Source organism: Haliotis rufescens, unplaced genomic scaffold (assembly GCF_023055435.1).
Source record: "Haliotis rufescens isolate VD_foot unplaced genomic scaffold, xgHalRufe1.0.p SCAF_7, whole genome shotgun sequence".
NCBI lineage: Eukaryota > Metazoa > Mollusca > Gastropoda > Lepetellida > Haliotidae > Haliotis > Haliotis rufescens.
Window position 1 is genome coordinate 40453708 of NW_025964361.1, and position 16208 is coordinate 40469915.

The 16208-nt window shown below is 40.3% G+C and overlaps 1 protein-coding gene across 1 annotated transcript; it reads right to left on the bottom strand.

Annotated features, from left to right (window-relative positions):
- Positions 1 to 7040: 7040 nt before the first annotated feature.
- Positions 7041 to 15947, bottom strand: LOC124132652 (alkylated DNA repair protein alkB homolog 8-like). The gene is made up of 11 exons (XM_048388069.1): positions 15821 to 15947; positions 15188 to 15431; positions 13764 to 13889; positions 13151 to 13351; positions 12224 to 12294; positions 11154 to 11370; positions 10804 to 10843; positions 10606 to 10666; positions 9838 to 9993; positions 9291 to 9440; positions 7041 to 8381 (listed from the first exon to the last, which is right to left on the bottom strand). The coding sequence occupies exons 1-11, from the start codon at positions 15944 to 15946 to the stop codon at positions 7380 to 7382; spliced, it is 2394 nt and encodes a 797-aa protein (XP_048244026.1). The 5' UTR covers position 15947; the 3' UTR covers positions 7041 to 7379.
- Between the last annotated feature and the right edge of the window lie 261 nt (positions 15948 to 16208).

The following is a 16208-nucleotide window of genomic DNA, read 5'->3' on the forward strand; positions in this document are numbered from 1 at the left end:
TAATTATCGGCAATTAAATTCTGGAAAAATATATCTGTCGTATATAAACATTTCAGGCTGTCAGCATAAACCTCCAAATCTATCCTTTAACTCTGTTATTTTTCCACCAAAATAATGTTCTAATAAGAGCCCCCTATTTCTAATTTTGAGAGCACCCTGGGCGCTTATTACGTCAAATACGGTAATGGAGGATTGGTTTGTTCAGTTTTTGTGTGATAAATGCTGGGCTGATATATACTGCTCAAAAGTGAGTTAATCTGTCATATGAAAAAATCGGGTGTTATTTAATTTCTTTTGAGTAGTATATACTACTCAACTATTGTTTGTTTGTTCTTTAATGCCGCAATCAGCAATATTCCATCTGTATGGCGGCAGTCTGGAAATAATCGAGGCTGGAACAGACATCTGATGATCGTTATTGTGAGCAAGAATCCACGCCGCCGGGGTATGATGATACTCCATCAACCAAGTCACTGAGCAGAGAATATGAAATAATTTTCAATTATGATGGTGGCCTGTAAATAATCTGGTATGGACCAGACATTCAAGTGATTGCGTGGATTGTTGCTAAAATACCAAGTCATTGAACTACTCGATACGTTACTGGGGACCAACTCCCCTGGGATTTTGTGGTGTAAATACTGCATTATTATATATACTGCAAAAGAAACCACTTTATGAAAATACGTCATGAAAGTTTTCTATTGAAATATCAATGCTTTTTTGGAGGAATCTCATTTTTGACATTAGTCTATATCCAAATTTAACATTAACGGCCAAAAAGTGCCATAAATATGGATATCAAGGGTGGCGAGAACGCAGCTTAACAAACTACCATGGTACAAAGTCCCCAATGCTTTCCATGAAACTCAAATTCACTTGTATTTTCTTGTACCCTTTTTGATAAATGGCTACCCAATATGTGGATTCAACATTCTTGTATCGATACTAGTGCCATGCCAAAACTTAGGAAGAATCACAGAAACCAATCTTTCGGAAGACTGCAGGCTATAGGTGACCTGGTATTGTTACTGTAATCTGTAGATGGCTCTCACATGGATATTAAAAGCATGCAGTCGTCCTAAAGCCTGGTTTCTCTGATTCTTCGTAAGTCTTTGTATGGTGCTAGTACCGATGCAAGTCTTGGCAAAAACGAGATGCCTCCTAAAAATGCATTGATATTTCAATGGGAAACTTTCATGAAGTATTTCCACATATTTTCGTGAAGTAATGTTTATTTTGTTGTTCAGTATATTATAATGTTCAACTTTTAACTTGGATCCTGATCAAATTATTTGAATGTACATACATGTACATTGCAGTCAGCAATAAGCCAGCTATATCATAGCGGCTTGTAAATAATCAACTCTGGGACATACAATCCAGTGGTTGATAGCATGAGCAATGACCATGCCATCTGACAAGTTGGAGAGCCTCCGTGAAGATCTGGGGTAGAATTGGTCTTCAGCAACCCATGCTTGCCGTGAAAGGTGACTATACTTGTTGTAAGAGGCGACTAATGGGATCGGGTGGTCAGACTGTCTGACTTGGCTAATGCATGTCATTGTATCCCAATTGCATGGATCGATGCTCATGATATCAATCATTGGATTGTCTGGTCCAGACGTGATTATGTACAGACCCCCGTCATATAGTTGAAATATTGCTGAGTGCGGCGTTAAACTACAAATAACAACAAACAAACACAGAGCCTCTGCCATCCAAGTTCTGCTTGGAACAAGCAATAGAATGCTAGAGACCTTTTCTAACCAGGTTCCAATAGGCAATTAGGAACCAAGTCCCCCAAAGATAAGGCCTTAAGTTTGTCCGGCTGTCAACAGGAGGAAACTGCATCTGGGACTCAAATTGATCCAGATTTCCGGTAAGTCCTATATGTTGTGTTATTGTTTCTCATCTCACTAAGCAATATTCCAGGTATATTCCAGGTACACGACAGCAGTCTGGTCCAAGTCACCACCTGATCCATCTAGTTGCCTCTTACGACAAGCAATGGGCCAGTGTTCTATATGTTATTGTTATAGGTGAGGTGTGGTGAAATGGGGTTTAACGTAGCAAGGTGCATGTGCGTGTGTGTGTTTGTGTGGCTGCTTGTACTAGTCCGGACTGATGCCAATTTATAGTGCTAGCTCACTGAGATACCATGCCGCAGTTTAACATGAATACCCCACTCAGACACAGTATACTGACTCCGAGCCGACCAGTCCTTGTTTTAGCCCCTTAATGCCGAGTGCCAGACAGGGTAACAACAAGTACAATCTTTTAACATCTTTTGGTATGACGCGGTCGGGGATCGAACCCCGGACCTTCCGCTCTCTGGGCGGACGCTCTACCACTAGACCACGGAGGCAGTCTGTTATTATTGTAATGTCATTGATATTGTTAATACATAACAAACATATATATATATTGAATTTATTGTCAGTCAACAGGTCCCGTGAACATCCAGGATAAAATAGGTCTTCAGCAACCCATGCTTGTCGTAAGAGGTGGCTAAGGCGATCGGGTGATCAGGCTTGCTGACTTGGTTAATACATGTCATCGTATCCAAAGTGCGTGGATCAATGCTCATGATGTCAATCACTGGATTGCCTGGTCCAGACTCAATTATTTACAGACTGCTGGAATATTGCTGAGTGGGGCTTTAAACAATAAACAAGCAAACAAACAGTGATCAATAGTATATTACAAGACAGGAAAACAACTTTAAACAAACAATAAGACAAGCTAGTGAAAGACTTGGTAGTGGAATCACTTCAAATTATCAACTATACAGTCAACATTTCAAACTTAGGCAAGTCACCTGGTCCTTATCTGACCAGTAGCCATTCACTGCAATGACCCCTTGACGAGTCATGGTTTGTATTACCATAGCATTAGTTTTGTGATGATTAGAGACATAATTTCTAGTTGACAGCCAGCAAGAAGTGATGGTATTGTTACCCCTGACATCATCCCAGAGAGCTGGATAATAAATGACAGGTTGAGGTTTGTGTTCCTGTATTAATAGAACTTGCATACACCGACAGAAAGCCATGGAGGTGAGGTGAGGTGAAATTGGGTTTAACGTCGTGTCCAAGATTATTGCACTTATATAGCGACGTGCATGCATGTGTGTGTGTGTGTGTGTGTGTGTGGCTGCTTGTACTAGTCCGGACTGATGCCGATTTATAGTGCTAGCCCACTGAGATACAATGCCGCAGTTTAGCATGAATACCCCACTCAGACACAGTATACTAACTCCGAGCTGACCAGTCCTTGTTTTAGCCCCTTAATGCCGAGCGCCAGACAGGGTAACAACAAGTACCATCTTTTAACATCTTTTGGTATGACGCGGCCGGGGATCGAACCCCGGACCTTGCGCTCTCCGGGCGGACGCTCTACCACTAGACAACGGAGGCGGTCAGAAAGCCATGGAAGCCCCTTTAAAATAATTGACACTAATCGTAGCGGGTCATTTATCTGCCTCAGCAGCAACTGGCAACTGTGTATCCTCCATGACCCTCTAATTCTTTCTGCACTAACGTGGGACGTTCAATAATACCACTTTTAAATGAAGTCTGGGCTGTAGGGTGGGTGATTTAACTGTACAGCCCAGACTTGGCCCCCAGTGACTATTTCCTGTTCTGGCACATGAAATCTGCCCTACGTGGAAGACTTCTGGGATGACGAGGACATATAGGCTGCCACAGAGGCGTGGTTAGAGGTTCTACTACACCAAATCAGTACCAGTTTGGAGAGTGCGGTTTTCGTAGGGAGCCTTCAGTGCAGATCGAGAGATATCTGCAGGCTGTGATTGGAGGATATTCTGTAAGATTTTTATGTCTTTCAAATGTACATCCATCCAGTTATTAAAACTGACCATGTTCTTCTATATTTAGTACTGTCTTTTTCAACATGATGACTTATGCTGAATGTGACCACAGCTATTTTCAAGTAGGTGACATTTGGTGCGAAACTGGGGGTGGTGTGTTTAGCTTCCGGTACTCGGAAAAGGAGCTGGGTAAGCTAGTCATTTTTATTTTTTTTATTGCTGCTCTAAGGCCAAACTGTGCACACACGTACAGGTAATTGCTGTTGAATGCTTAGTTATTTAAAAAAAAATCATAACGTTACTATAGAAGTCTATGGGAAAACATTTGGTTGTGTGTAACCTGTAGGGTGAGTGCACATTTCAGTAATTCATACTTTACATGCTTTTCTGTTTATATTTCACCATGGATACACCATGGAGGCAAATTTAAAAATAATGACAGTGAAGTTGGGGACATTTTGGGTTGAATGGAGCATTTGGATGGGCTGGAAATGAATGTTGCTTCGTATTGTGGTCGAACTCAGCACGAACCCCCCAGGGTACCTCTGTCCAACAAGCCCTCCTCCTGCCTTCTGAATTTGTTGAAACTGATGAATTTGACAACAAATTAGGATAAAGTCACCACTGCCACAACAATTTCTGCCTTGTGTCAATCGCTTGCCAGTCAAGTTACGCGATGCCGTTATCTTGAATATGAAGCATGTACACTGCTGACAGCAGAATATGTCAAACATCCCCTTATTTATAGTAAACAATGTAGCATACCAATATGTCTTTCTGTTAGGTGCTCTTGTGTGAATGAATGATGCTATTTTTCTATTAAGTTTCTTAAAACAGACTTATTTTTCACTCATATAACTTTCAAATAATTATTTTGTCCCCTCAAGAACTGACTCCTGGCTGTTATATCCAAACTGGTTTGCCATTTGATATTGTCTGAACACTTTTTTCAGCTTTTCACATGCCTGATGTTGACTGGGGAGGTATATGTGCACTCATGCAGAAGAAGTAGGAGTTTCGACATCGAATTTGGCATTTGGAGAAGCTGATCCGAAGTCCGGTGTTGGCAGTGTGTGATCGACAACCCTTGTTTTGCCTCGCTGCGCTCTATTACCTTGTAGAAGTTGTGGAACTTGGACATGTAGGTACAGTAAGTACATTTAAGAACCCCAGTCCACTTGAGGCCCCTCTGTTGCTCACTATCAAGTGCCATAATAAGATCACCCTCATGCACTAGACATTTCTGACAGTGCTCCCTTAATGCCTCACTGTGCAGTTTTTTAGTTTGCAAACATGAAGTAAGGGCTATACACCAGTCCCAGAACCTGCTTAGATGAAAATAATATCCACTGGCTCTTTTGGAATGTAACATTATGGTTCTGAAATCATCTGTAAAGAATGTGATAGTGTTCGACAAAACTAAATTATCTCCCCTGTTTAGTAAAATGCATTGTATCTTTCATTCCCCTATAAACCCATAAATTATTGGAGAGAAACACTATTTTAAGCTGGTATTGCATGACACTGTTAATTGTGAATAAAAAGAATTACATTTATGTCAGGATAAGCTGTACATTTTCATAATTATATGGAATTTTAACTTTGTTTCATTGAAACTGGCAAATAACTGAAATAAGCAAGTTTAGCCACCTTGAAACATTAAACAGTAAGAATGTTTGATGTCCTGTGAGTATTTTAAAGTCTTAACTAAATAAATCAATAGAGTTAAGTGTAATTTCCTTCCATGTTGTGGTTTCAAAAAGCTTTTTTCTACTTGAGGGTCCATTTCAATTTCTCGGCTTTAATAGGCGGTATGGTTCACTGGTCAGCATTTGAGATTGCTGTTAACAATGCACCCCTTTACTTCCTATTTTCTGGTAAAGTTCATTATCCAGCCTTACATATATGATGACTTTAAAGCTGCTTAATGTGTCCCTTGCTTATTGTTGGCCTGAATTCCATGCTCTCTGTCCAATTTTGAGATTTTTTTCTGATTCCTTTCCATGTGTACTTATGTCATCAGCCTATATCATAGAGGATTATACTTTTGATTTTTGGAGTATATGAAAGCACAAACATTTGTGATAGCCCCTCCATAGATGATTTACCAAATGCTGACAGCCATTTGAGTGTTTAATTATATAAACAATGGATGGTGTAAGTTCGAGCAATCTCAAACAATATCAATCGCATCATGTCATGAGTGTCAAAACCATATTCCATGAATGTAGCAGACTCTGCTATGTTCTGATGATGTCAGCAAAGGAAGGCAAACAACAGACCACTACTCAATTTTAAATATGTATTGTAACTGGTTTTGAGGTTTAAAGATTTGTTCAATTTTTTTAGTCGAAAAAATATTTTAGGGTGATATGATCTATGCAGCCTCAATCATTTATAGAATTGACCCCTGACCACCATCTTTTATGAAATATAAATGAACTTCCATGGTCAGTGCATGAAGGTAAAAACTTCTTTATTAATACAGAAATACCTTTTGTAAAACATTGATGAAGTGTACACCATTAAACTCTCACAACTCTTTCTGTGCATCAAAACTATGTATTCTGGTGCCATATAGACATGCTGGATAGGAACAAGTAGTGAAGTTTAATCCAATTTCCATTTTTTTTCTGAGAAGCTACATATATATACAATATATAAATCACAGATTTGACAAGTGCAAATATATTCTGATTTGTCTACAGGTTCTACTACACCAAATCAGTACCAGTTTGGAGAGTGCGGTTTTCGTAGGGAGCCTTCAGTGCAGATCGAGAGATATCTGCAGGCTGTGATTGGAGGATATTCTGTAAGATTTTTATGTCTTTCAAATGTACATCCATCCAGTTATTAAAACTGACCATGTTCTTCTATATTTAGTACTGTCTTTTTCAACATGATGACTTATGCTGAATGTGACCACAGCTATTTTCAAGTAGGTGACATTTGGTGCGAAACTGGGGGTGGTGTGTTTAGCTTCCGGTACTCGGAAAAGGAGCTGGGTAAGCTAGTCATTTTTATTTTTTTTATTGCTGCTCTAAGGCCAAACTGTGCACACACGTACAGGTAATTGCTGTTGAATGCTTAGTTATTTAAAAAAAAATCATAACGTTACTATAGAAGTCTATGGGAAAACATTTGGTTGTGTGTAACCTAGAGGGCCAATCTGCGGATTTCTATAAAAGTGGTATTAAAAACTTGAAGGACAAATGGAATAAGTGTATTGAGGTGAATGGATATTATATTGAAAAATAAAAGTGCAAAAGATATTCTGCAACTTGGTCTAATATTGAAGTTGCAAAACATATTGAACGCCCCTCGTATTAATGACTAATGATCTCTATGCATTATGAAATCATTCTTATTTTTGAAATATTCTCTCAAAACATTCCAAATCTTATCATAAAAATATTTTTTTAGATGCTTCTAGAATGCCAATCAAATAGTTATAAATGATGTGAAAATACCATCTTTAGGCCAACTAAAAAATAGAAGCCTTGACAAGTTAGACAATAAATATAATTTCTAATTTCGTATCCTGCAGTTAGGATTTTTGTAACACCACACACCAGTTCCCCTGATCATAGTAGCTCCTCACGACCCGTGCCCCGCCCACACTCCGACATAGGTCCTGTAGCTCACCCTCTGTAAACACATGGTAGAATCGGTGTAACGTACTGGCATCGGCACTTGTCTTAACATTAGAATTTGCCTTCTGATTTTTCAACTGCCATGGCACGAGTAAATCTTGTTCCTTGAAGTTTGTCCTATTCACATGAACAGGTAGTTTTTTGTTTGTGGTACTGCACTGATTACTGAAATCTACCGATACATCTGACACGTCTGATTCACAATGATTCATTATGGCTTCTGTACAGTCTGTACCAGATATTTCAGTAGTTCCTGACACAGTGGATTCCCAAGTTCTCTGAACCGACTGTTCATGACGTGTGGAACTATTGCCTAAACACCCATTTCCACAGGATTCACCAACCTGGCTCTTTCTTTCACACAAATCTACATCAGCTGTGGTTTTGTTATCTTCAATATTCCTATCACTATTACCATCGTTGGGCCCAGTCATGCCCTCATGGGATGTGTTCTTGCCCCCTAGAGGTGAAGTCTTGCCCTCAGGGGATGTGTTCTTGCCCCCTAGGGGTGAAGTCTTGCCCTCTGGGGGTGCAGACTTGTCATCAGGGGATGAGGTCTTGCTCTCTGGGGGTGCAGACTTGTCATCAGGGGATGTGTTCTTGCCCCCTAGGGGTGAAGTCTTGCCCTCAGGGGATGTGTTCTTGCCCCCTAGGGGTGAAGTCTTGCCCTCTGGGGGTGAAGACTTGTCATCAGGGGATGAGGTCTTGCTCTCAAGGGTTGTGGTCTTGCCGTCAGGGGACGTGTTCTTGTTCCCAGAGGATGTGGTCTTGCCCTCCTTGAGGTACTTGGACTTGACCTGTTTCCTCTCCTGTTCCATGGCCCACACATATATAAGCAGCTGACCCCCGGGGCGCAGGATCCTGAGCAGCTCACCCACCGCTCTCTGTCTTCTGGCCTGTTGTAGAATAACAACATGGATATTTGTTGTTGAGAAAACATCATTATTTCCTTGGCTCATATTGTCAATATCTAAATCATTGTTCACTGGATTTTTTTTAGCAACATGACAGGTTCTATCAGACATTCCGTCACATGAATCTAAAAGCACATGACTGATTTTACAAGTAATATTATCTTCCAACCTTAGAAAACAATGTGAGGTGAGGTGAAATTGGGTTTAACGTCGCGTCCAAGATTATTGCACTTATATAGCGACGTGCATGCACGTGTATGTGTGTGTGTGGCTGCTTGTACTAGTCCGGACTGATGCCGATTTATAGTGCTAGCTCACTGAGATACCATGCCGCAGTTTAACATGAATACCCCACTCAGACACAGTATACTGACTCCGAGCCGACCAGTCCTTGTTTTAGCCCCTTAATGCCGAGCGCCAGACAGGGTAACAACAAGTACAATCTTTTAACGTCTTTTTGTATGACGCGGCCCGGGATCGAACCCCGGACCTTCCGCTCTCCGGGCGGACGCTCTACCACAAGACCACGGAGAAAACAATGTGTGTGTGTGTGTGTGTGTGTGTGTGTGTCTGTCTGCTTGTACTAGGCCGGACTAATGCCGATGTTATGGTGCTAGCCCACTGAGATACCATGTCGCAGTTTAACATGAAAATCCTACTCAGACACAGTATACTGACTCTAAGCAGAACAGTTCTTGTTTTTGCCCCTTCATGCTGACCACCAGACAGGGGAACAACAAGCACCGTCTTTTAACGTCTTTTGGTATGAAGCGACAGGGGACTGAACCCCCAACCTTCCGCTCACCGGGCGGACGCTCTACCACTTGACCACAGAGGCAGTCTTCAGTGGTAAGAGATGGTGTTTATCCTCTGTTACTGAGCTCTACTTACCAGAGTTGAGAGATGGTGTATGACGGCGATACACAGACAAACGTCGAATGTGTCAGAGCGGAGCGGAATGGACAGAACATCCCCCACAAATACAGGGAAGTTCCGTGCGTGACAGATGCTGGCCAGATTCACACTTCTATCAGAACCAAGCTGCAGCAGAAATCAATCCATGGAACACCTCTATGAGTGAGTGAGTGAGTGAGTGAGTAAGCTGGGTTTAACAGCTGTTTAATGCTACTTTGATTTATTTATTTCATTTATGTAAATAATCAATTCTGGACCAGAAAATCCAGTGACTGACATCATGAGCATCCATCCAAGCAAGCCAGCAAGTCAGCAAACCCAATCCCGATAGTCGCCTCCTACGACATGATGGTTGCTGAAGACCAATTCCAACCCGGATCTTAACAGGGCCATCTTGTGATGAATGTGTTTACTGGGGTATGTGGAATTATTTACAGAATGGTGGAACATTTCTTATAAAAAAAAGCTATCAAATGGCTAGTGGCTGGACACTAGTGAGCGGGTACAAAACGTCTGTGATCACCTCGTATATGTTGGTGTTGACGCCCAGGTATTTCCCGTTACCACAGCCAATGTCGGCCAGAAGGGTACCTGTCGGCTGTGAGTGGATGAAGTCAGCTATCTCGGGCCAGGTAGAGTGTCGAGTACCGCTGAAGTGATCAGCTATATCATCATAAACCTACACACACACAAAAACATTCATAATCACATTCAATCTCATTAAAATCAGACCTTAGTTACACCAAAACTTCTTAATGTCTCTCAAAGAAGTTGACCATCCTTAAACGACCTTCAGTTCTCTTTCAGATGCTCTATCCACTAGACCATGGAGGTTGTCAATTAGTGTCGGGAACATCTATATATAACTAGTGCACATTACTATCTTCCAGAATTCATTAATCTGGAAATTTATTCACCTGGACCATTTTTGTCTCAAGCCTTAACACATCACATGATTAAAGAATCACTTTCCAGTCTATACTTAGTTATTCATACTTGTTACATTTCTATATCTAAATGTCAATCTGACTTGCAACCAGTTCCTTAGGAGTTATGGAAACCCTCACATCCGAGGATCTTGAGAAAGGCCTGACCACCTATGAAGAGGAGTGAGTGAGTGAGTGTATGGTTTTAAGCCGCTTTTCGCAATATTCCAGCAATATCACGGCGGGGGACACCAGAAATGGGTTTCACACATTGTACCCATGTCGGGAATTGAATCGAATGCTTTAACCACTAGGCTACCCGACCGCCCCCTATGGAGAGGACTATCTGCATGATGTCTACACACCTGGTGAACATGGTCGTGCTCAAGCTGGACAGCAGCAGCCTCAGTGTCAGGCAAACATGGGCTGAAACGTAGAATATCCAGAAACGTATGCACAAACATATCAATAATAATTTCCAAATTGCTCTATGTTTTTATGTAATATGTTAAACATGTAAAATGAGTACAAATAAACTTTAGATTCATAATTTTACCAAGTACCTTTCTCTTTGTTCCTCCTTAATGGATTGGACATCAACTCCTACAAATAAACAAATAAACAAAGTTTGAATATTAACACAGGGTAAAATAGTCAGAATCCATGTGTATCATATGATATTAGTCTACAATTTGTGAAAATAATTAAACCAAAAAATATAACCCACTGGTTATCATTTTGTCATGTTAATGCCTCTAAAACAAATTACAAAAGTGACGAATGTTGATTTACTGATTCAACTATGTATTGTTAGCATGGTCAAGCAAGACATGAGTTACAAAACAGTTAAAACAGAAATATCTCATTATCCCTATCCAAAGTTGACTAGTACCCGGTATATTTTGTTACAAACCTGCATGTGCTGTCAGTTTCCTGAATGTGAAGGATGTCCGCGTCCCCCTGTTGACAAGTGTGAGACCCCCATCAGGGGTGGGGACAATGTCAGACTTCCTGGGGGTGATGCCATGTGACCAGATGTACCGAGAGTCCCCTGTCATCACGAGCAGGCTCCGTCGGGGAAGTAACACTGACAGGTGCCGACCATCAGGATGCCGAAAGTCCATAACTGCCTATATTAGGAATCACTGATTTGTACATTATGGCTTTTCCTGGAAGATCCATGTGATCAAATTTCTAAGGAAATATTGTTTAAGCAATTTAGCAAACAAATTGTTTGGCTGTGGTTACTTTCTGACAAGACATGAAGACAGGCAGGAATGAAAATCTAATTACATTTTCACACAAAAAACATCAAGATTTTCATATGGATGGATGCATATGACAAAAAAAACCATGAAATTATGAACATGGGTTGTACTGCAAAAATTAGGATTTTTTTTCTCAAGTAATTCAGTGAAACCTAGTAAGCTAAATCTCCTGGTGACCAACAAAAATACAGTATATATTAATTTACCTGTAGTTCTAGGTTAGCAGAATGCTGATATTAGACAACGGTGGCAATAAAGGTATAAATGGACCACAAAGTGACATTGTTCGAAATTTTAAACAATATTTCAGTATATCAACATAATGTTGTTCTAACTCTTAAATGGTATTCCTTATATTAGCAAAATAGTGAGTGAGTGAGTGAGTGAGTATGGTTTTACGCCGCTTTTAGCAATATTCCAGCAATATCACGGCGGGGGACACCAGAAATGGGCTTCACACATTGTACCCATGTCAGGAATCAAACCCGGGTCTTCGGCGTGACGAGCGAACGCTTTAACCACTAGGCCACCCAACCACCCCTTCAGCTAAATAGAGCTGCATGAACACAGTACATGTAGTATAAGATGTTTTCACTTCAAATGACTGCTTGGGACTCATCCCACTATTCACTTTCTCCCCTATGAAATGTACCACTCTGCCATGTTTAGCTACACCAGACACACACCATGAAGTGTGAAGTTGCCATTAGTTTACCTGGGAGCCGAGACTCAGTGACATGAGGCCGTCTTCAAATGCTGGAGGGGTGTCCACATGGGGAGGGATGCCTAAGAAACAAACATCAACACCTTCACAACTAGTCAGACTCTCAGCGAAAATGTCATATTCCTTCAGCGCTTATGTCGTTCTTGTTTCTTATATAACGCAACACTCAGCAATATTTCATCTATATGACAGCTGCTTATAATAATTGAATCTTGCCAGACAACCCAGTGATTGATATTATGAGCCATGATCCGCACTGTCGAGGTACCATGACATGCAATGAAAAAAACATCAAGCCATGACATCTGATCCATTAAATCACCACTTATGACCAGCGTCTAACCCGGAATTTATATTTGTTCTGAAGTTAGTGAGTGAGTACGGTTTTACGCCACTTTTAGCAATATTCCAGCAATATCACGGCGTGGGACATCAGAATTGGGCTTCACACATTGTACCCATGTCGGGAATCTAACCCGGGTTTTCGGTGTGACGAGCGAACGCTTAAACCACTAGGCCACCCGACCGCCCATATTTGTTCTTATTAAGATTCACACACAGACAAGTGTTTATGTGTGTGAAACCAAGTACTGTATTAACGGGTTTATAGATATGCTGGGAAACAAATAATCAGAAAGAAAAACACTTTCACATGTCCTGACTTAGTAACCCTGTTTTAATTTCCATAAGGAAATATGAATACAAGCTACTTTTTTACTAAAATTGGTGAAAAGGTCAAATTAATTACTAGCTTTTCCAAAAGTGAATGAATAATGGACCTAAATTTGCACAAAGTGTTAATAAAAGGTGCCATCCATGCTACTTTCCATTTTGTTGTATTTCAATCCCATAGTGTATCTGACAGGCTTGTTTGTTTCTAACACTGTCCATGTATTTCAGTTCTCGTCCTACACTAACCTTGCCCTGGTTCATACTGATTGACAGTCAGCTGATCAGGGTAGTGCTTGACCACACCGATCGCCATGGCTCGTGAGAGGAACTCTCTACAGGATTCTGGGACAGCATCGGGCAGTGGGTCGTTGGGGTCAACATTGTTGATGCCATACTTGAACTCATAGCCATAATGTGTTACTCGACGATGCTTCAGTGTTCTCTGAGCTGAAAGGAATATGCACCTTAATAGATGAGGTGTGGTGACATGGGGTTTAAAGTCGCGTTCAAGATTCATGCACGTGTGTGCGTGGCTGCTTATACTAGTCCAGACTAAAGTATGTTTTATAGTGATAGCCCACTGAGACACCATGCCACAGTATAACATGTATACCCAACTCAGACACAGTACTCCAAGCCGACCAGCCCTTAGTTTATCTCATTACTGCCTAGCGCCAGGCAGGGAAACAATAAGTGGCACCTTTTAACATCTTTTGATATGACGCGGCTTGGGATCTAACCACCAACTTTCCGCTCTATCCACTAGACCAGAGAGGCAGTTAATTGTATTGGTAAGCATGTCTGATAAAATCAAAAGTCAGTCTACAATATCTGTAATTGGTGAAGACAAATCAAGTACCCTCATTGGCCTCTTCCTTCCAGTTGATCTCGTCAAGGAGACGCGTCTCCCATTCCGGTGTGACAAAGTCTGGCAGCATGACTAAACCTGTGGGCATCTCACTTGATGGGGCAACACTGGCTGGAACTTAATTACAGAAAATAACTTTGATATTATTTGAAATGTGAAATTTAATGCAGAATGACAGAAATATAGATAGAGAGGTTCTATTTGTAATGGAGGCCAGAAGACCCATAGTACAAATGTATATTCATACTAACATGATTAATGAATTGAAGAAATACACATCTTGTGATGCTGTAGAGTCATGAGTTGCTCTCAAAGTTTAAAGACATGTGTAAGTATTTTGCAAATTATATAACTGTCTCCGGCTGAGAAGGTTAACAAAGAGTGATAATTCCCAGATATCAGTTATCATGCCTTCTGGGGAGCACCAATTCCTGTTCATTGTTTTACAAGTAACATTTGTAAAGTATATCATGGTTTATGATGTTTGTCCTCAGATTCCCTGCATCTTTTACACAAAGTATTGTTGTCATTGAGTCGAGATTGACATCACCACAGATCTAGATAGATGTATCATATAATCCCCTGCCAAAGTCCAAAATTATATCATCCATTTCTAAATTTTGATATTATCCTTTGGTATGCAAGAGAGGCTACAAGTAAAAAAATGTATGTACATCATGACATTGAGTGATTTGAATGATCATGAAGCAAACCAAATCTTTGACTGAAAGCAAGTTTTGAGATGAAACATAATGATACTGGTGAGGTGAAATGGGTTTAACATTGCATCAAGATCATTGCACTTATCATGCTTATATAGCGACATGCATGCACACGTGTGTGTACATGTGTACGTGTGTGTGTAAGTACTTTGCCACAGTTAAACATCAATGCACCAGCAACCACCACCCAGACACATTATACTGCCTCAGTGCTGACAAGTCCTTGTTTTATCCCCTTAATTGTGCACACCAATTTGCTTAACAACAAGCACCATCTTTTAACGTCTAATGGTATGACTTGACCCTGAATCAAACCCCTGACTTTCTGCTCTCCAGTCTATTCATATTGGTTTGAAGTCATGGATTAACTTTTACAGACATTAAAATTATCAGCAACAGAATTTGTGAGAATTATTTCAGTAAAACCATGGCAGGACAAATAAATGTGGGAGGAAAGCCTAAATGTTTCAGGCGTTTACCACAATGACATGTGTATGAGCATGGGTTTTGGTACTGAGAGACCACGGACCTCATGCAGGTTAATTTGGGATTTGAACCCACTGGTACAAGGTCCCAACAGCTGAGGAATGCAACTCAGCACAGAATATTGCAGCATGGTAGAATGTGATAGCCACATAAATTTTGAATTTGATTCAACAACAACTGTAATCAATGTCAGAGGTTTTAACTTACCCTGACTAACGTATGAAATGTAGAAATACACATCTTGCGATGAATTTTGTCCTTTACGAAACAAAAATCCATTAACAGCCTCAAACGCCTCCTGAGCATCACTCGTCCTCGAGAAGCAGACAAAGCAGTATGGTTTCTGTGGTAGCATGATGATCTCAGTAACTCTTCCATGTTTGTTGAAAACATCCAAGACTTCCTGTTGGGTAACGCCATTGTCTAAACCAGCATTACTGACACACAGAATCTGTAACAGAAGAGTGAGTGAGTGAGTTAAAATTTCCCGTCACATCGGCAATATTTCAGCCATATCATGATGAGAACATTAATAATACTTAAATTTTGACGAATAAAAAACCTGTCATCGACGGACAGTATAATAACTAGTTTATCACTAGTATATCGGAAGAACAGCAGATACAGCAATGACTCATTGTTGTTTTACGCCACAATCAATATTCAGGCTATATCATATCGGCCTGGGTTCGGCAAACCAATTGTTGACAATATCATATGGCAATGATTCACACCGTTCGGGCACAATAAGGGAACCCACTTTGGTGACTTGTATTGATTTTATGACTCCGTATGAAAATAAATACTAATAACGTATAATATTTTGCGTATAATAATAACCTTTGTTGGACACTCTGATGTACAGATACCATCGTGTTTAAAAAGAGTTTGTCGAGATTTAACTTGCTTCTTTAAGATTTTTCGCTCTGTTTTCGATAATTTCGCGTGTTCCATGGGCGCAGCCATTTTGTTTTATTTTTAAAACCGGACGCTCGTAATTTATGTTTTTTTTTAATGTTGAAACAAAATTTGATTTTCAAATAAATTAGTTGCTATTAACTCAACGATACTATGAATACTTATTCTTCCAATCTTTGTTAATTTGTCTCAAACCAAAGATATTATCAGTTTGAAAATGAAATATTATTTTGTTGTCCGGTTGTAAACATCCGTTTGCAGGTTATTGCGTACTCTCAAAACTCTTAATTCGATTCAACCCGGCATTGCA